This window comes from Alternaria burnsii (genome assembly GCF_013036055.1).
Source record: "Alternaria burnsii strain CBS107.38 chromosome Unknown 701, whole genome shotgun sequence".
Classification (NCBI taxonomy): Eukaryota; Fungi; Ascomycota; class Dothideomycetes; order Pleosporales; family Pleosporaceae; genus Alternaria; species Alternaria burnsii.
In genome coordinates, this window is record NW_024066124.1 from 106350 (window position 1) to 126596 (window position 20247).

Consider the following 20247-nt stretch of genomic DNA (forward strand, 5'->3'; position numbering starts at 1 on the left):
ACTGGAAAAGGTATGTATCTTTTGTAGTTCTATGTTGTTTAGCATGATACTCCACTACAATATTCTGATTCTGTACATAGATTGCTCTTTCACCCTAACTCGCCCAAGTTATCATGAGCTAGCTAGGTCTATTGTACGTCTAACAGTATACTGTATAATCAACGAACAGGCTTTTTTGGTTGTCTACAGTCGAAGTACGATAGATGTACGAGGCTGGCCAGTCGGACCGTTTCGTTTTGCGAATAGAGCCGAGTTACTAGAAGGGCCGATACGAAGTCGATTCGCGGTGCGTCATTCCCGAATCTCACTGGAACATTGCTTCTAATGTGCAAGATAAACGTTGAAAGAACCAAGCCATCCAGGGCTGTGTGAGACATACATCAGCTGAGCTAACCATGAAATAGGGCTCTTTGGTCTTCCGGTATCCTTGGCTCGCGTGTCTCTTCTCAGAGCCTCTCGTATCTGTGGTCCCTTCTCGCGCGGACGAATTCTGAAGCGTGTACCTTCCGTGGCGGAGGCAGAGGCGGGCCGGTGCTGTTTACATGGCGCGCTCTATGCGCGCTACCGGAGCCAGATGTAGCAAGCACTGCCTGAGGAGGTAGATATAGTCTATATTCATCCGTTTTTTCTCTCCTTCCCCGCCCCGTCACTGCTGCTGTCATTGTAACCCTCATTACAACCATAGACTAGCTCAACTACAACATCGTCTCATATGCAACAGCGGTATCGATTCCAAGGAACGGATGGCGATGTCTTGTTGCAATAGCTCGCGTGGATATTCTGATCGTAGAGAGGCCAAGTGACCTGTCTATCTTTTGCCATGGTTCGCAGCCTTGAGAGACGAAGTATCTGTCTCAAGGATACCTGGATGGTTACCACTGTGTTCAACTTTACCTTTTGTATACCCCTGGCTCATCCCATCACCTCCCGATGTTGTTTTGAAACCACTCGACAAATAACATGTTATTCACGCAAGGTCCGCACTCCAAACCCTGGATCCGGCGATGACACTCGCGTCTCGCATGGCCGAACTCTTATGAGAGTGCTTCAAATTAGAGATTCGCACTGGCTTATCCCATTCATGGGTTTCGACCAAGGTTCCGTCTCCAGCTCGTAAGAGATTCCGAGTCAGCGTCTGGAGCTGCACAGAGATCAAGATCAGTTTGTTGTGTGAAGAATAGGATATACATGTATGTGTAATATAGCATACACACTGCCAGGTAAAAAGGGTCGCATGACATTCGAATGTGTAGCATAAAAGACTCCATGCAAGACCCAGTAAACCCTATAACTCCATCGCTATATGCAAGCCATTATGCGCAATCGTTACAATATAACCGTAAGACCTCTCCTGCTCTGCTATCTCACCCTCAGACGTTTTCCAGCAGGCTCCGTATCTACCTCTTGACGAGCCGTCGTGTTCGATGTTGACCCCGCCCAAAACGTTCCATTACCAACAGACTGCGCAGCCATCATAGTGCCGCTCCGCTCCACCTCTACATCATCGCTCTCAATCGATGCAGTCCGACGAGGTTTCCGCGGCGCCTCGATAGAAAACGAGAGCAGCTCTCGATCCGACCTGCGCGACTTGGTCTTGGCTCTCTCGGCCTTCTCATCCTTCCTGTCATGCTTGTCGCCGCTCGTACTGCCTTGCTCAGGCGTTCTCTTCTTTTCCCCCTTCCTGTCTGCATCTCCCTCTTCTTCAACGATTTCCTCACTGTAATTCCACATCAACCCCAACTCGCCCCTCACAAGCGCCGTACTCCAAAGACTAATCAACACACCAGGCACTAGCCAAAGTAGCGCTGGCTGCGCATGATTCATAAGATGGAGTGCGCATAACGTAGCAACCAAACCGCCCACGTAACCTATCAGCGCAGCGTTGAAGTAGACTTTGGGAAAGGTGAATGGCGCCTCTTCGTCCCCCTCTTCGCCTTGATGCGTTCTCGAAACAGTACCGGTAGGAGAAATAGGACTCCACAGCGGCCTCCCCATGAACGAATGCGTCCAAAAGTGATCGCTCCAACGACCTGCAAGAGGGTAGTATTCCGCCTTGACAACAGTTGCTTCGTCTTGTCCACTTTCACCAGTCTTTGCTGATACGCGCTTCTGTCTCCTCAGATAAAACAGGTACAAATCGAACCTTAGCGCCAGTCCCACCATCAAGCCTGGTATGACGATATCGCCTAATCCAAGCATAGCAGCCGTGTTCCTGCCCCCAGGTTTAGGAAACATGAGTTTGATAGGTACATCGAGCTTCGTCGCGACAGTAACCATAAGCGGGGTGAAGAAAACCATGTAGATGTCGTAAAAGAAGAGCCCGACCAAAATCGCGCTGCCCGTGAAGAAGGTCGTGGGAGAGATCATCTGGAGGGACCCGTAGCAGAAGCTGAAGCCGAGTAGATTGGTCAGATACCATGGTTTATCCACGAGGTTGAAGTAGAGGATGGTAGAGAGTGCAACGGCAGCACCGACCATGGTGTGCGCGCTGATTCTGAGTTTCCCGAACAGAGCGCCGTGTGTGTGTAGTTTGAGCGTCCACTTCCGACCCGGCATGGCGCGGTCGGCCCAGAGCCATTCTTTTACGCCTTGCGACAGTGGTATGCGTGCGAGGAAGCCGGGTAAGGGGGTTGAAAGAGTTTGGCTGACGCTGGTGGTGCCGGCGACTGGTACGGCGAGGGCATGGCTGGCGTGGACGTGGTAGAGTGTGCCGGCGAGGGCGTGTCGACGTGGGAAGATGATGGAGTGGCCAATGTCGAGGACGTCTGATACTAGCGTTGTTACTGCTGCGACGCCGAAGATGGCGAAGTAGGCGTTGAGGGCTTGGTTCAGGACGGTGGGGTCTTCGAGCCATTTGATGAGGAAGTACAGTGTTGCCAGGGCTATTCCGGCGAAGAGGGGGAAGAGGATGATGTCCTTGTTGGTGAGGCCTTCCATTTCGTGCGTGGGTTCTTCTGCCTCATCTTCGCTGTCCGTGTTCTCGTCGTCGCCCTCGCGCCGTGTCTTCTTCTTTCCTTTCTTGGTGGGTTTCGCAGCCGTCGAAGGTCGGGTGAGGGATGCGTGGGATGCGGCGTAGATGGGGAACAGAGACGCGAGGATCATATGGAGGTAGACTGGCAAGAGCGGCTGCACCTTGGAAAAGGCATAGGCGGCATTTCCGAGGGCCAGGGCCACAAGGCTGGGCTCCGAGTCTGCCATGGTGGGCAGAGCGTGCGGTTGAAGTGGGAGTGGGAGTGGGAGTGGTGGGGAAAGCTTTGGTGAATTTGCGGCGTGATAGCCATAGGTCGCTTGCAGTCAAGGTAAGTCGAACTCCAACCTTCAACGTGTCCTGTACCTTGATTCGCCTACAATGGCAAAGGGCGTCAGTGCAGATCAAGGCAATCAGGCAAAACAGCAACAAAGATCCATGGAGCCAAGTGCGTTGCGTCTTCAGACAGCTGCGCGTGTCATGTTTGCTCTCGCGGCACAGTCGCGTTCCTCGCCATGCAGAAGCCGCCGCGTCGCGCAAACCAATCAAACATGACGTCGCCGCATCCCTCCAAATCCCCCGATCGCCACCCTTGCAGTTCCAGCCCGTCTCCAGATCGACACACGCCGTCTGCACGAGCGGGACCTTGCATATAGTCCCCCTTCTTCACCGCTCACAATCTACTAATCAAAATACCCGTGCTCGCACTGCCGTCGTCTCATGATTCAGATCCCTTCCTGCTCAAACCCAGGTACTCGGTATGGCAGCTTCCCAGCCCTATCTCAGCATCACATGTACCTCAACAAGGTGCAGAGAAAAGCAAGACGCGCGCAAGTCATTCTTTTTGTGTATTGCTACCAGATGTGTTTTGTACGTTGTTGTGTGCAAATGTATGCTGTATGTTTCTTCTCAGACTGACCTACGCCGAAATTTACTACCCTCTTCCGTGTTGGCATTCTGTCTTCGCTACTTGTGTCCCTCTACTTCTCACAACCGAAAAAATTATGCTAGCCTCCACCAAACTTCTCTCTCTCTCTCTCTCTCTCTCTCTCTCTCTCTCTCTCTCGCTAGATTAAAAGAATGGAATTCGTGTCGCGTACACTCGTCCTGTGTTCCAAGTAGACGCCTGACAACTCAAAAGTAAAAACCGCTTGTTCGTAGAATAGAAAAGAGGACAAAAACAAACTCTGCCGAACCAAGCCACAACCGCAGACATAAGAAAAGGCCAAGCAGTCTTGTATGAAACGCCCAGAGGTACAAGATTACAAGAGGGATATTTATAGGACCAAAAGACAAGGAAGAAGAAATGTGCAAAACCAAAAGAAAGGTGCCGTTTGGATGTGGCGCAGACCAGCTGAACCACAGGCACTTTTTTTGGCAGCATGAACGACGACAACACCTCCAAACGCGCGCGCTAGTAAGACAAGAAAGATCGGAAACAAGGCGTGGTAAACGCAATCAGCAAGGTGTAAGTCTGCTGGACACGTTCAAGTCGCGGAGCATATCGAAAGACATGCCATCGACGTTGACGCGGTGCTGCGATTCAACATAGACGTCGTGTACGTTGGAAAACGCATTCCCCTCCCAAGGCGACACGGCAGTAAGCCTCTTGTTGTGTGGATGTGGGGGCGTGACAGCCGCAATCACCCTTTGCTTCATTTGCGGCGTGATCGCCACAGGTCGCTTGCAGTCAAAGTAACTCGAACTCGACACCGAAGACGACGTATACGAAGGCGCTGACGTGGAAGTGAGCTGAGGCTGGGAGGGGCAAGACGAAGAGGGGTAGTCGTGTTCGTGTGCAGCGTTGTCGTCGTCGTCATCATCATCATGGTCTTGCTCATCGGGTGACGAACGAGGTAGTGCTGACGGATCAGGAAACTTGAAGGCTTTAGCCGTAGTGGGCTCTGACTCTTCTTCTAGCGGCGTTGATGAAAATAGAAACGACGAGTTGTTATGCGAGGTTTCATAGTAGCCTAAGATGGATGGCGTGTACTTGCTTCCCTTGGAGTTGGGTGCCGAAGCCGGCAATGCATATTCCGGTAGGGGAAGCGCTTCGTCGTCTGTCTCGTCGTCGGTGGAGCTCCAGGCGGAGAATTGGCTTTTCATCGGTGGTCGCACCGGGGGTATCTCAATTGCCTTTGGGCCCTCGACTTGTCGCCGACCGGATGGATTCGGTGACGGAGGGGTCTGCATGGGAAACGATAGATCCGGGCATGATCGGGGGGAAAGGGATGATGTGGGGCGATGATTGGATTGGTACGTTGGTATTGACTTGAGCTGGTTCTTGATGAAAGCGGCAAGGTTGGCGGAATAGTCGCCTAGCGTTGGTGAGAGATTCCGAGGCTCCCCATCGTTCACATGCGGCACTACCGTTGAAGTGCTGTGATCTGTGGCATCGGATGGGACCCGGGAGTGCAACGAGTATTTTGAGTCAAACGGAGATGGTTGATCCTGCGGCGTGGGCAGGGCGGCGAGTCCTTCCAGAAACTTGATGTGGTCTTGGGGGTTGAAGAGGCGTTTGACTTCATCGTCAACTGACTGGTTGCGTCGAGCTCGGCGTTTCCGAACTGCAGCTCTACCCTCTGCCAGAATGAGGAGTGCTTCTGGCGTTGAGCATCCCAAAGCCTCGACAATGGGGAACGAGTTACTTCTCTGTCTCTGCATGCTGTGTCGAGGACTCGCCCGGCGAGGGGATGGCGAAGACTGTCGGTTTTCCATGGTATGTATTAGTCCGGATAGAGCGGATTGCTGTGCTAGTTCATGGCCGTAAGAGCCACGGAGCAAGTCGAGAGGGAGTGCAGAGCCCTAAATACACAGTGCAGTCTCAAGGGGTTCCGGAAGTTGTAACGATGATGGCTCGTCGAAGCAAAAGGAAAAGAGAAGCTGCCGCGTGTAAAACGGATGGCAAGGCTACTTTGAAGCTAGAAAAACGGTCGACGGATCAGGTCAGGATGGCTTTAGTGGCCCATCTCGCTTCCCACTCCCCAGGCAGCCCTAGCTCGACGAGAGATGCTATGGGTCCCAAGCGGAAAAGTACGAGTTGGCAGGCAGCTGGACGGGCACATGACGTTTACAGCCTTGGACCATTGACATGGGTGGGTCTTGCACGGCCTTGGAAAGGCGCAGAAAGAAGGATGAACTATGCTGCACCCCTGGATGGCGCGCACCCATCTGCCGGATCCCGCTTGCGTTTTGCACAACGGCCCAATCAGCGAATAGAGGGCGTACGGCCTGTCATGCGCCGTCTGCTACCGGTCGTGGCAACAGCACCGGATTGTCCGTTTTGCCATGGAGTGTTCGCGTTGTAGCGCTTGATGGTGAGAAAATTCACAGCCTCTCAGCGTCGTGGGAAGCCATGTGCAGCAGTGCCGCGACAGCCTGCGTGAACTATCGTACCCACTTCAAACGGGGCCTGTTTGCGTGAGGTGGTGGTGATCATGATCGACGCTACCCTTGCTTTTTGCCTCTCTCAGGTGTTTCTCTAATGCCTGATCAGCCCTGCCGGTGATGCGTTTTGAGCCCGACGATCTGTTCTGACTGGACGGCAGCCAGCATAGCTGAGATTCAAGTGCGATCGATCAGCGCTGGCCACGCAAGCGGAGAATCCTACTACATCTGCGGGTACCGTTGCCTGACAAACATCTGCTCGTCGTGATGTATGAATTTGCGCATACAAAATGGATTGCATATACGGGCGTGTAATAATTGTCCGAGGTGTGTCAATACCTCCGTGCTAAAGCAGGTACGCCGAAAAAAGAACACGGTCGGACCGACTCGAGACTCGAGCAGACGCGACACTGGTCCGAGGCTGAGCAAAGCATTCGCATCTCGAAACTCGCAATAGAGTTGCATGCCTTCCAGCAACTTAAGAGTCATACCTCCGAACTGGTGCCTGTTGTCGGATATCCGGTGCCGTGTGGGTGTCGATAGGTCCGACAGTGGCGCAAGAAAGCCGTACAATGGAGGCTGAGGCGCGCACCATACTTGGTGGCCTACATTGCGGCGGGCACTCTGAAACCCGACAATTCACCTTGTGCACCATTCTGCGACTTGCTGGTGACCTCTACGAACCCTCACCGAACCCTCTTTGTTCGCCAGCGCCCCTCATTTGCTTTTCTCGCCGCCTGCTCAGGCTTTGGCTGCCCTGATCTCCGTGCTAACCCCGTCCGGGCTTCGCTTACTACTTGGGCAGTCACGATATGTCAGGTTTGTTTACAGCTTTGGTCACCCGGGCATCAACACGGCAGCATTTTTTCTTCCGCGATTGACATCATCAGGTAATTAATGGGTCGCGGATATGGCAATCTGATGTGCACGGTAGTCCAGGATGTGCCCGAACAACTCCTCTTGACACCTGCAACACCCGGACCAGTAATGGAACCTTGTCGCCGCCGTCGCTACCACAAAGGGGTGCCAGCAACTCACTTCATCCATGCTCAATGCTGGCATCCCAACGGCGGCTTCCCGGATTGCTTCACTTTCTCATCGGCACCGCTCTTGCGTTTATTGCTGTCTCTCATGTGTTTCACCAGCCTCGACGGCAGTAGCTCCGCATAACCATATGCATCTGCATCTTCGATTCCCATCCACCACTATCTTCCTCCCCTCCGCCACAACCCTATCATCTATTTCGAGACCTATTCGCCCGTTTAGCTTTGCATCGCCCTATCCCCTATCCCATCTCGTAATGCGCACGGCTGCATCCTGAAGCGATTTCCAGGTACTCCGCCGGTTCTTTTTTTCCTTACTCGGCACGATCCGAGACGACCCATGCTGTTCGGCAAATATATTGCGGGCCTTGTTATTCTGTCGGTGTTACCTCTGCTTTTCCTCCTGGCACGCTTCTGCGCAAAGCGGTCACGGCTACTGCCATGGACCATCGACGATACTTTCCTACTGCTTGCTCTGGTACTGCCCAGCCTGGTAGCGAAAGCGAGTGCGATGTCTGACCACATGCATCAGCTCCTCCAATACGTGGTCATGGCAATGTTCATAGTTTGCGAGTCCTTCTGTCTGCAACCAAATGCCATGGCTAATGCAACGAAGCGATGGCTGCTAGTCTTGTCCATCAGCACATAGTGACAGCTACCATGGCAGACCTCAAGCGAACGCTGATAGTAGGGGTATGCTTCTTCCATCCTGGACAGAGCTTATGCATGCAGATACTATGGCTCTTCCGGCTTCCCATGGCTATCAGCATCGCCCTCACCCGATGCGCAATCCTCGTATTCTTCGTCCGAACCTTATACACTAAAACTTATAGCCGGCTGAGACACGGTGGTATTGTTGACCCTCGGACAACCAGGCACTTCCGATACACACGTGTTCATTAATCTGACTTACAGCACACTTTTGTATCGCTACAGCAATTGCCTTGGGACTTGCGTCTGTCGTCATCATTGCACTCCACTGCCGTCCATGGAAACACAACTACCTGATGCCTCTGGAGAACCCAGAACACTGTTTCAAGTTGAAACCCTACGTAGTATCCACAGCAGTACTGGGGGTGGCTCTGGATGCATGGATCTGGTGTTCACCACACTATGTCGTCTGGCATTTGAGGCTGCGGCGATCACATAAGTCGGCTGTCTCCTTGATGTTCGCTTTGGGGTTACTGTGCGAGAAGCATCTACACTTCTCAATCCGCAGAGACTAACCAACTTAGCAACATACTCATTGGTGGCTTTCGCGTCAACTCACTCGCCGATGTTGTATATCAAGGCGACGTAACATATGATATAGGCACCACCTTGATGTGGGCAACCGCCCAGATAAGCACTGGGATTGTCGTAGCATGCTGCCCTCACCTACGCCCTATGTTCGAGCACATCCTCCCGCGCCGGCTCACCCACCTCACCACTCGCAGATCCAATCATTCGGCATCCAGGGCCTGTGGAGACTCACAAAGACCTCAAATGATGATTCTGCCTTCGAAGGACCAGAGCAGAGCCGGATCCATTACGGTCACGACGACCATCGCTATTGAGCTCAACGGATATCTGCCACCAGTACCAGCACCAGCGGTGAGTATCCACGATGAACAGGTCGACGCGGAGGCTCCAACGTTCAATGTCGAACAAGGACCAGCCAATCGTTTGAGGTTTCTGACATACTGTTGCGGAGGATCGGCGCGTTGTGGAGGCTGCCTCCGTTAAGCAGAGCTGTGGATCGATTTCACTCTGGTACATGGCGTGCTAGGTTGAGTTCTTCACTTGTATCGATGTACCTAATATGATACCTAGTTGGAAACTACAAAGCATACAATAATGTACACTTACTTTTCGAGTAATACGGCATAAGTTGACCATCCAGCCGCTTCTAGCTGAACAATTCGCTTGTCTCGTAAAGATGCGACTTCTTCAAAACTCTCCTTGAAATCTGCACCGGTTTCAAGACCAAGCTGGTTTTCACTGTCATCTCCAGCTGCAAACAACACACTCTTGGTCTCTTCTCCCATTCCGAACAATTCAGCAGCCACCAAAATATGCCCATGGCCAACCGTCACATCATACACCCTCGCCACCTGTCCATCTATCCTCACATCAAGGCACTTGACAAACTCATCCTGCTCCTCATCAACACCAATCCCTGTAGCCTGCACCTCTACTCCACTAACCTTAAGCACGTCTAATTCCTTGCCTGCTCCAGGACACGCCTGACCCCAAACAAACAGTTCCCCGTCCGAGCTCACCGCCGCACTCATATAACCGCCAGCCGCTATCTTTTGGATGCATGACTCCTCCAGATAAGGCAAGGGCGACATGTCGAACCCGCCATCATATGACCGACCTAAGCATTTTGGGTATCTGGGATCACTGGTTGAAGTCCAAACGCGCATATTGGCGTCTAGAGCAGTTGTTGTCGTAGCGTTTACGACATGTTGAGGTCGGGACGGGGATGTGTACGGGAGGCATGTTACTTCTGGTGCAGGCGAGCTGGGCTGCGGAGCAAAAGAAAGATACCGCCGGAGATGCGAAAAGTTCTCAAAGCGCAGGATCAATTCTGTGGTTGTGGTTGTAGACGGAGACGCCATGTATAGCGATATGCAGCTTGAGGTATCGATCTTCACGTCTGTGATGGTCGCTGTGAACCCGCTTTCGCTTGCCAAAAAAGTCTGGATTTCTGGTACGCCATCTTCCATCTCGAGGTCGGTACCGAATAGGACGATCTTCTGCTCTACGCGCTCGGCACCAGTACCTCCATCCGCATCCACATCCCCGTTACCACTCTTTACAACATACCCCCTCAAGCCATCATGCATTGCACTACCAAATAACACTGCTTCCGCAAGAGGAGCTGCTCGTTTCAGGTCCTCATCTGCAGTCAAACATTTCTTCTGGGCAGTCGTAAGGCCTGTGCCAATGTACTCCAGAACCCACGGCCATGGTTCCTCAACACCACCACTATCCCCACCATCTCCATCTTCATCTTTATTCTTGCTGTATGCGATAACAGCGTCGCACCATGCCGCCCAAAGCACCCTGATAGACCGTGCTTCGAGAACGGGTTCAAGCGCGCTAGAAGTTGGGCGGGCAGTATTATTGTTGTTGTTGCTGTTGTTGTGTTTCACCTCTCTGCCTCCGAGGACATACAGTCGCTGTCGCATAACGATCGCGATGGCGCAGATAAGCACGACAAGGAAAAGACGTTGAGACGTCCAACCCAAATAGCCAATGAGACGCGTTACGCCCCTCCCGCGAGCAGCCGTCGTGCGTGGGGTGGATGGTGTCGTAACAAGTGGTCTTGGCGGGACTAGTGGACGGTGGTGGTAGGGAAATGGCTGTTGTTTTGACAGTATTAGCGCGGGCGCGTATGAGTTACGCGGCCTCCACGGTCCCCCGCAAATCTTCCCCTTTGGTCCCACACACGGTGCGCTTCAGTCATGTCTGCGGCTTTTGATTGCGATCAACCTTGTTACCTGTTAACTTTGCGGGACGGGAACCGTTGCGTTATTTTGAAACAGTCTTTTGCAGTCTGTCGTTCTCGAGTGAGTATGACATAGCTTCTATGACGTCGTGAGGAGATTACGATGACATCTGGAGACGAGCATTACAGGGCCTCAGGACCTTAGGCAAGAAACGATATAGGCGACCCCCCATGTCAGTCATGCAAGCAAGATTCGCGAGATGAACAGAATCCTTCAACCTGCAGCTATATCGGCTCCTTCAATAGCCGTTCTACATCTGGTTTCTTCCCCCGCTTCCCTGAAAATCACCCCGGAAGGGACCTCCTGACAAATGAGAAGCGCGGAGAGAAGACAACCAAGCTTCATTGACTCTCAGACCAGAACCCAGTGCCACTTCACCATGCCCAAACGCTGGAAAAAGGAGAACAGCGAGCGCTTCGGTACCAGGCCAGCGTAGGCCGACTGCCACCAGGAAGCGAAGGTACCTGCATTGTGTCGCGTCAGTTTCCGCAATTAGAAAGTCATTCGTAAAGGTACATAGTTTGATAGTTGTTTGGTTCTTTGTCACATTTGCTTTTTCCAAATTTCCGCGGGACGCATCCTTTCTCGCTTCTGTCGCTCATCGTCACCTTTTTTTCCTAATCCAACGTCCGTCTTGATTGGGAATGAGCAATGAAAGGGCAAACGCATGTCTTAAAATAACACGTACCTTGGACTGGCCCCAACTCTGCGAAACCGAGCGCTTCGAGTACCCACGGCGCGACGACTGCAAGTACGCCCAGGGCAATGACGGTGCACATGACGGGATGCTCGATGACGAAGCCCTCGATACTTTGCGCTGCTTCCCATGCGCGATGGTAGGCGCTGCGGATGGTTGGGCCGAGTCTCTCGTGCGACGCCTGCAGCGCGACGGTGAGCTTTTCTAGCACGTATTTGGCCATGTTGGAGCGCCAGCCCGATGCGCCGACAACCGAGTCGAGCTGCATGTGGAGGGCTGGGCCGGTGAGGGACGTGGTCAGGAGGATTGCGATAACATTCTCGGCAGTCTCAGCGGTAAGACGTGAGTTGGATGTAGCAGCGGAGAGTAGCGCGGCTTTTTCGTTGGGATAGGTCTCGTCTTTGGCTTCTGCGGTGCCGCAAGGAAGGCATGCGAGGATTGCTTGGAGACGTGCCACTGCCATAGTAGGGGATGGTTGTATTTCCTTTGTGGTTGTCGTGGTTGTCGTGCTAATAAGTATTCAGATTTAGCGCTCGTGGCATTGCTGCGCCGCATGGGCGGTGGTGGTGAAGGTGATATGAGACAGCCTCGTCCAACCGTTTTCTGAACGCCGCAAACATACGTTGCAGTCGTGGCTATGGATGGCAAACTGGAAGGCTGCCGATGAGGCATAATTCGTCCTGGAGACTACAGACACCAAGGTACGTTGAAGTGATACAGAGGCTGCAGACATGTACTCTTCATGATGCGCAATAACTCAGAGCTGCTTCTCATCTGCATATGAGCAAGAAACGGTTCTGTACCTTCGCGGTTTGTCGACTGCTGCATGCGCGATGAAGATGGAACAGCTCTAAGAAGACTCGATGTACCAAGTCGCACACGTCCTATAGAATACCCAAAGTGAATGTCAGCCTGGAAGATAACAAAATCATCTCAAGAGGACGGTGTACAGGATTGCGGTCTTTGTGCCGTCAAGCACTCGCCATGTGATCTGGGTGTCCTTTACCTGCACCTAAAGTAAATCAGCTGCCATCACCTTTACTTTGTCCAGTGATTGCTCAGTACAATACATCAATGTAACAAGATCTCTACCTCTCGTTCCCACCCTGCTATTTTACCATCTTCTACAAGTTTCAACAACACTGACCACTGCTTGTTCCATCGACTACAGCACAAGATGGGTGGCCATGCTTTCAAAGGACTATACTGTCCGCGCATCTCCCTAGTTGTCTACAACAAGGTCAAAGCACAGGTGACCGCTGCGTTGCAGACTGTCTTCGCACAAGTTGTTGTGCCAACTGAGATGCCCGGCAAGGTATGACTATACATCGCACATACACTGAATTCGTTGACAATGGCAGGATGATTTTGGTGACGTCGACTTTCTAGTCTGCGAACCTCTACACTCTCGACACAGCACCTCGATCGACGATTTTCCCTGGCAGAGCACCGTATGTCTCATCAAAGAAGTACTTGATACTACCCACGGACGTCGGGGCTATCTCACCCCAGATTGCATGTACTTTGCCATCGATGCTCCCCACGGCGAAGAAAACTACTTTGTTCAGATCGACGTCAAGGTCTGCTTCAAGCCCGAGCTGTTTCGTTGGTGCCATTTTGAGCTCAATTACGCAAGCAACAGCAAGATCATCGGAAGTATGGTGAAGCCGCTGGGTCTTACAATCGACCCGGAAGGTATGCACATCCGCGTTGAAGAGGTTGAAGAGACAAACTTTCCTGGAAGCATGGTGTGGATTAGCAAGGATCCGAAGGATGCGCTGCGGGTCGTAGGTTTGGATCGGAGGATACTGAGCGCTGGCTTCAAGAGCAAGGACGAGAGTGAGTCTTATAAATCGTAATGTGACGCGCGCAAGCTAATCATGATGATAGTCTACGAACAACTTGCCAGCTCTTGGCTCTTCCATCCGGGTCACTTCGCCGCACGACTGGCTGAGGAGAAGTACAACGACCGTCTCGAAGATCGCGCGCCGCATTGGACGCCTTTCATCAAAGAATGGGTACCCGAGCATTACCCTGGATATTTTCTCAATGAACGCGTTACCGGATTGGAGGACAACGATAGCCAAACTAGCGAGCACGTCGACGATGATCTTCGATTATGGTATAAGCGTACCAGGGCAGCTGTCCGTGACAAGGTCTTCACCATGTTTCCTCATGTTGCAAACGAATACTACATCAAGCGCGCCGCCTGGGCCAAAGAATTCGAGGAGCGGAGACTAAGAGATCTCATCACGAATACCATACCAACCGGCATCTATAGATGGACCAGCGACATTTCTCGACCTACCATCGTTGTCAAGCACCAACATTCTGCCACTCCTGATCTCTCACCTGCGATTATCGGCGAGATGACACCACCTTCAACATCACCCCTCACGCCGAGCTTATCCATCGCTGCCACATCTACGACGCCCTGCTCACCTGTCTCGTCATTCTTCCCTCCCCTCCCCTCTACGCAATCCCAAGATGTACCGGTCTATATCGATGCCCTTCCGCGCACGCCACCAGTGCCATTCACGCCGCATCCACCACCAGCTAACATGTCGCCCTCATCCAAGCTACTTTGTCTCTTCCGCTGGACATCATTCGACCCCGAAACTGGTACCCTTTCGCTCGCTACTACGCCGCGCGAGAAGAACTTCCAGATGCAGTGGACGGATGTGAAGTATGCCGGTGCAACGGATGACGAGCTCGTGCGGTGGGCGGGGAGCATGTGGTGGTGTATCTGGATGAGACAGGCGGCTGTCAACTACATGGGTATGTGGAGGAAGAGGTTTGAGAAGGAGGATAGTAGGAGGATGAGAGAGGTGGAGAGCAAGAAGGATGTGGAGTTGAAGGAGGTTCCAAAAGGAGAGGCAGTGGCAGACAGATTGCAGAAGATTAGAGGAAGGCTGAACAGGTTGAATGCGGGGTTGATGTCTTTGGGATAGTTGCGTCGAAGCATCACCAAAAATTTCCATTAGTCAAATTCTGCATTTGCGAAGAATACTAGCATCAATCACGGCAAAAAGAAGAGATGTTCTGGTGGTCACTTTGCATGTCACACGTTCAATATCATCTTAAAAGTCACGTCTGTCATTGGACAGTATTGTACGCCATATGAAGCTAGCGTGCACGCCACGTTATGAGAAGGCTGAGACCCCACCTTGTGAAGGCCGAACTGTAGAAAGGACATCACACACTACGCATATTACATCGGCAGCCATGTCTTTGTGTAATGTCTGCAGATTCATCCCATTTCGCAAGATCATCCACCGTGATGAAGAAGCGATCGTGAACGACGGCTTCAGGTTCAATTCGGTTGGACGAACATCGCCGAGGTTTTCAAACCACCTTCCTTGGAACAAGCGACGATGCACTGTGCCAGAGTTGATTTCTCGCGCTAAGACGTGCCGATTCTGCGAACTTGTTTTGCTAAGCATCAAAGATGCCACGTGGACCAGGCGTAACATGGTAGAATCCATGACATGGGAAGAGGCCAAGACGGCCATGTCGCGGAACCTTATGATCTGGATGGAGTTCCGGTTGATTCAATACCACTATCCGAGCTTTATCGTTAGCTTAGGCAACCCTCACGGAACGAAGACTTGGAATTTGGAGCTCAATCTCCGGAAAAGTCTCAGTAAATCCTATCACACCTGAACATAGGTGCACCGAAACTGATCAAGCCATATAGTCAGTTCGTTGAAGGGCCCACTCGATCGTGTTGTCTTCCGAGACACACTTCACCCTGACACGCTGAGTCTAATGCTATCCTGGCTAGACGGATGCAATAATGACCACCCCAAGTGCTCTCATTTGTCGACCAGACTTGTTCCACTACCGACAAGGGTCTTGGACGTAAGCGCGTTGCTCGAGCTAGGAGACATGCTTGATAGCTGTCGTAATTGGCGAGAGCTGTTTCAAGGAGCAAATTGCAAGCTTGTCCAAACTTCCAGTGGTCAGACGGGCCAGTATGCTGCGTTGAGCTACTGCTGGGGCGCTGACTTACCCTTGAAAACAACTACAGCTAATCTGGAAGCACACGAGTTCGCTATCGGCTTTGACACATTACCACGGACATTACAAGATGCTATTCTGATTGTGCGATGGATGGGCATTGAATATATTTGGATCGATTGTCTGTGCATACTGCAAGACTCTAAAACAGACTGGGAATACGAAGCTGCACACATGGGAGATGTCTACTCCAATGCGTACTTGACATTAGCGGCTTCAAGAGCAAAAAGCTGTGACGAAGGATTTCTTGGTCTTCGCAAAGTGCGCTCCCCGTTCTGTATAGACATCGAAGATAATGAGGGCCCATTCGAGTTATACTTCCAACCGCCTTCCATTTTTAGATATGGAGTGAGTCATCAACCACATGTCCTGATGCTTATCAGACGTTAACATGGTTTAGTACTCACAGCCTTTGGATCTTCGTGCATGGGCTGCCCAAGAAAGCCTTCTCTCCCGTCGTGTTCTAAGCTTCAAGGGAGACCAGATGACCTGGGGATGCGATCAGTTTCATGGAACCGAAGAGGGCCACGAAGATCATTGCGGTCTGATCATAGCCACACGAATTGAGTTGATTGCAGAATCTTTGAGTCAATCCACGCCGCAACGACTCGCAATAAGACACTGGACCCGCTTTATAGAGGCTTATAGCGCACGCCAAGTGACCTATGAGACTGACACTCTACCAGCAATATCGGGTATCATTCAAGAGATTCAAAAGCTTACTGGTGACACGTACTACGCTGGATTATGGAAGCAGCACTTCCTGGACGGGCTTTTGTGGCACCCAGAGATGTTGTTGGGTTCGCCAGAAAGACTGAAAGGACATCCCCAAACACCGAGAAGACGAAACGAATGGATCGCTCCTTCATGGTCTTGGGCGTCTGTAAAAGGTAAAATTACGCACCCGTCAAGGAACTCCGACACTGAGTACTGTGCTTGTCTCGAAGAGTGCAGCGTCACTCACTGCGGTATTGACCCCCTTGGGGCACTCAAGGAGGGTTTCGCCCGCCTCAAGGGACCAGTAACGCTTATAACAGATGTTCACCAGGTCGAAAACCATCCTCTGGGTTACCTAAGTTGCATGATTCAGCTCCGTAACGGCGCATCGACTGAGGGTACAGTCTTTTTTGACTTTGTTCATCATATGTCCTGCGATGTATTGATGATCACACCATGTTGGGGCATATGTATCGAAAAGGTCGAACATATGACGAACACCTATGTGCGTGTTGGGGTTGTCCAGATTCGGCGTGTGCAAAATACTGGTGACAAGGTTATTTATGACGACCTCGGAAATCCAATGGAACCAGGATCGTGGCGTTGGCCAACCACATCGGATCATGTTCCGCCACGTACTATTGTATTGATCTAGTTGTAGTAGATCATGACTTTAATTGGAGTTTTATTGTCTTCATCACTCGCAGTAGCCTTCTCTTCAGCTAGGTCAAACTTCTGTAAGGTGCAAACGTTATTATCACAAATTGGTAATTCTCGATCTTGCTTATCCGATCTAGGAAACTAAGCCCATAGTACATGAGTCAACAAGAAGACTGATCAGCCTGTAACCCGTAGTACCGACGCAATTAGTCATGTACTGACAAAATCCGCATCACAGAGAATTCCATTCGCGTGAACTACAGTACCTCGTCGCACCTCCTTAAGCACAGCATCTGGGACGCTGCCGATCATGGTGAGATCTTTGCACCTCGTGGCATCAACAAGAGATCATCTATACTACCACAGGAAGCAGTATCTTGGAAGTGCTTTGGTACTCGTAGCGTACAGTATGTGTGGCATTCTTTCATTGCCCCGAAGTCTCGCCAATTCTACGACCAGCAGTGACCGAATACTGCGGAAACGATGCCCCGGCAATCAACAACCGGATCTGACAACCTTTCTTAAACCTATGCGCACAGTCGTTGAGCTGTAAAACGAGTGTTTGAACTCCACTTGTCACGCTCAGTCGCCTGTAAGTTTCTGTTATGTTATGAGACCGTTCTTTCGCATCAACTTCGCTGATACGAATGAACAAATCTATATCCGAATCGTCGGTTGCATAGCTCAACTGAACGAAGATCTTGACTGTAACCTCAACATCCTTTTTGAGAAGTTCGGTCGTGGAGGTAAGAACGTCGGAGCGGGCTGCTAGCGCACTATCGTCGGCACTTCCTCCGCCTAGAAGCAGCAGATCACCCCCTACGGTTGGCGTGGCGTCTTTCGGATCAAAGACAAAGCATGAATATCCTTCTTCAATAGCTTTCTGAGTTGTCAAACGCTGACCAGATCCAAGATACCACTCCAGTACGACTATCGGTGGTGCCCAAGTCGTTTCGTGCTGCCGCTCCTTCGCTCCAGTAACGAAGTATCTGACCGAGCTCTTCTGCGCTTGAACACTCCGCTTCGCGAGATGCTGTTCGATCCAATTGTACGACTGCTTGTGTACTTCGGCCTGCATACCGACTTGAGTATGATTCCACGGGCCCATCATTAGCGCAACATTTGTACTGCGCTCACTCAGCCGCGCGTACTGTCGCAAAGTCTGCTGCGTAAAAACATCGAACCACCCGCCTACGAGTAGAATCAGAATACTCGCCCGCTCCAGCGCTTGCTCAAACTTCATCTTCTGGTAAAACGGATCCCTCGTATCGATATCCGGATGGTCAACCACATACTCCACCCATGGCGCCTGACCATCGAAATGGTGATTGATGTTTTTCGCAAGACCCGGTCCACGCATCATAGGCTGCATTCGTTTCATCGTGCTCCATGTCCTTCTCATGTTGTCAGTCCCTGTTTCTTCCTGATGCAAGACATTGTCCACCCAAGCCACCCATTCCAGCGAGAGCGATCCCGTACCCCATAACTGCTGGCCGAAGTTATGAGGTGCGCTATGTATCACTGCAGCTACCATGTCGCTTGGTGGATCCTTCAACAGAGCCCAATGCACATAACCTAGGTCGGAGCCTTCTAACGTCGCAAAGGATTCGGTATACCAACTTTGCTGTCGCATCCATTCTACCACTGCTTTCCCATCTTTCTCTTCATTCTGCCAGGGTGCGAACTTGCCTCCCGAACCGAAGGTACCTCGGCAGCTCACAAAGAGGCAATTGTAGCCTCGTGCTGCGTGGGGCCGCACACCGAGCAATGCGAAGAGAAGGTTGCGCCCGTATGGACAGCGGATTAGAATGGTACCTGCGGCCTTTTGATTTTGAGCGAGAAGCGGTTGATAGATGTCTGCTGCGAGCTCAAATGTCTTGGTCGATGCTTGGCTCCGAGAATCCCAGGCATAGCGCTGTAAGCCTGAAACCGGTGTCGTGGCAGCCTTCTCTCATTTGTTCATCATACCCTAGTCGATCTGTTGCGTAGAGGAAAGCGGGCCGACCCGTAGAATCATCATGGCTTCGAATACAGCGTAGATACCTTTTTACAGTATCGAGATCTCCAATCTGGGTGCTCCTCTCATGTTCCTTAGTCGGTTCGAGTTAGAGACAATTTCAGGATCCAATATCCACCACCAGTCTTTGAAGACGGCTTGTCCGACTTCCCAACCTCTTACATCAATGCCATGTTCATTCGCATCAGATACAACACGAAGTCCCTCGGACTCATCATCGATGCTATACATCAGCCGCATGATGGCCATGGAGCCTCTCGCAATGGGTGGTCTGAGCTGGTCAGGCTGACTAAAAAGACAGATGAGCTTCGTCCTGACAGATGGCCAAGGAAGGACATCTATCATCGGATTGTGTGGCAATAGAAGCTGTGCTTCCGTCGGGCGTAAGTTCTCAGGCAGTTCCTCTAAAGGGACAGAAAGTTTCGACACGTCCAGAACCCGTTTTATGCTGAGATCCAAAAGCTCATCTCCAAGACCAAGCATCTGTGCGATACGTAAAGAGATCTCCATAGTTTTGAGGCATGGGATGTCAATGATATGATCTGATGGGAAGGTGAACTGGGAAGTTTCGAGATCTTGGAGTTCTGCTGATACTTGTGAATCAAGCGTTGAAGTATCGCTCCGAGCGCTATTCGCTGTAGACCAAGTCAGTAGACATGATCACAGCAGTAAGCATAACTGCAGATTAGCTAGGGCATACCATAAGTTAGACTAGGGTTGATTCCGAACTGATCACCCACATATGACGACGAGATTGCCGACGTGTTGAAGGTCATATCATACTGCGCAAGACCCATAAAGGACGGATCGACTGTTCCACTTTCGAAACCTTGAAACGGATCATAGAGGGGATTGTTGCCAAATGTGACGGTGCCGCATGGCCCCAGTGTTGAAGGCTTTGTCGAGTGCTGAAGTTGTTCCTCTCTATCCAGACCATGCGCTACGTTTGTACCGCTAGCTTGAATCATCTTCTCCAAGGATCGCAATCGTTCTCGCTTACGTTGACCTGGATAGCGTAAGAGTCAGATAGGAAGTAGTACGCGTAGACATCTTACGGTATCTCCGTTGGGCGAGCACGTTGAGAACTCGCTTGCGATCCGGACCCTGCGGAACAGGGACATCTTGAGACGACATTGTGCTTCCCGTTATGCTGAAGCTGAACACGCGAGATTCAGATGCTTGTGGAAGGATGATCACGCAGGGTGGTGGAGGAGAGGCTGGGTCCAAATTTCGGCCCCGCT

The 20247-nt window shown here is 51.5% G+C and overlaps 6 protein-coding genes across 6 annotated transcripts; 2 read left to right on the top strand and 4 right to left on the bottom strand.

Annotated features, from left to right (window-relative positions):
* Positions 1–1359: 1359 nt before the first annotated feature.
* GT037_009864 (uncharacterized protein) lies at positions 1360–3198 on the bottom strand (the record flags this gene model as incomplete). The annotated part of the gene is made up of 1 exon (XM_038934911.1): positions 1360–3198. One exon carries the CDS (start codon positions 3196–3198, stop codon positions 1360–1362), a length of 1839 nt encoding a protein of 612 aa, XP_038782325.1.
* Positions 3199–4426: 1228 nt separating this feature from the next.
* Positions 4427–5686, bottom strand: GT037_009865 (uncharacterized protein; the record flags this gene model as incomplete). Its single annotated transcript, XM_038934912.1, has 1 exon — positions 4427–5686. The coding sequence occupies one exon, from the start codon at positions 5684–5686 to the stop codon at positions 4427–4429; it is 1260 nt and encodes a 419-aa protein (XP_038782326.1).
* A 2052-nt stretch (positions 5687–7738) lies between these two features.
* Positions 7739–9123, top strand: GT037_009866 (uncharacterized protein; the record flags this gene model as incomplete). Its single annotated transcript, XM_038934913.1, has 2 exons — positions 7739–8046; positions 8634–9123. The coding sequence occupies 2 exons, from the start codon at positions 7739–7741 to the stop codon at positions 9121–9123; spliced, it is 798 nt and encodes a 265-aa protein (XP_038782327.1).
* A 119-nt stretch (positions 9124–9242) lies between these two features.
* GT037_009867 (uncharacterized protein) lies at positions 9243–12055 on the bottom strand (the record flags this gene model as incomplete). The annotated part of the gene is made up of 4 exons (XM_038934914.1): positions 9243–10748; positions 11245–11359; positions 11504–11528; positions 11584–12055. 4 exons carry the CDS (start codon positions 12053–12055, stop codon positions 9243–9245), a joined length of 2118 nt encoding a protein of 705 aa, XP_038782328.1.
* A 714-nt stretch (positions 12056–12769) lies between these two features.
* On the top strand, positions 12770–17454 carry GT037_009868 (uncharacterized protein; the record flags this gene model as incomplete). Its single annotated transcript, XM_038934915.1, has 7 exons — positions 12770–12907; positions 12954–13431; positions 13483–14542; positions 14700–15235; positions 15290–15960; positions 16013–16983; positions 17253–17454. 7 exons carry the CDS (start codon positions 12770–12772, stop codon positions 17452–17454), a joined length of 4056 nt encoding a protein of 1351 aa, XP_038782329.1.
* On the bottom strand, positions 17414–20140 carry GT037_009869 (uncharacterized protein; the record flags this gene model as incomplete). The annotated part of the gene is made up of 5 exons (XM_038934916.1): positions 17414–18904; positions 18958–18967; positions 19041–19641; positions 19707–20012; positions 20062–20140. The coding sequence occupies 5 exons, from the start codon at positions 20138–20140 to the stop codon at positions 17414–17416; spliced, it is 2487 nt and encodes an 828-aa protein (XP_038782330.1).
* Positions 20141–20247: the final 107 nt, after the last annotated feature.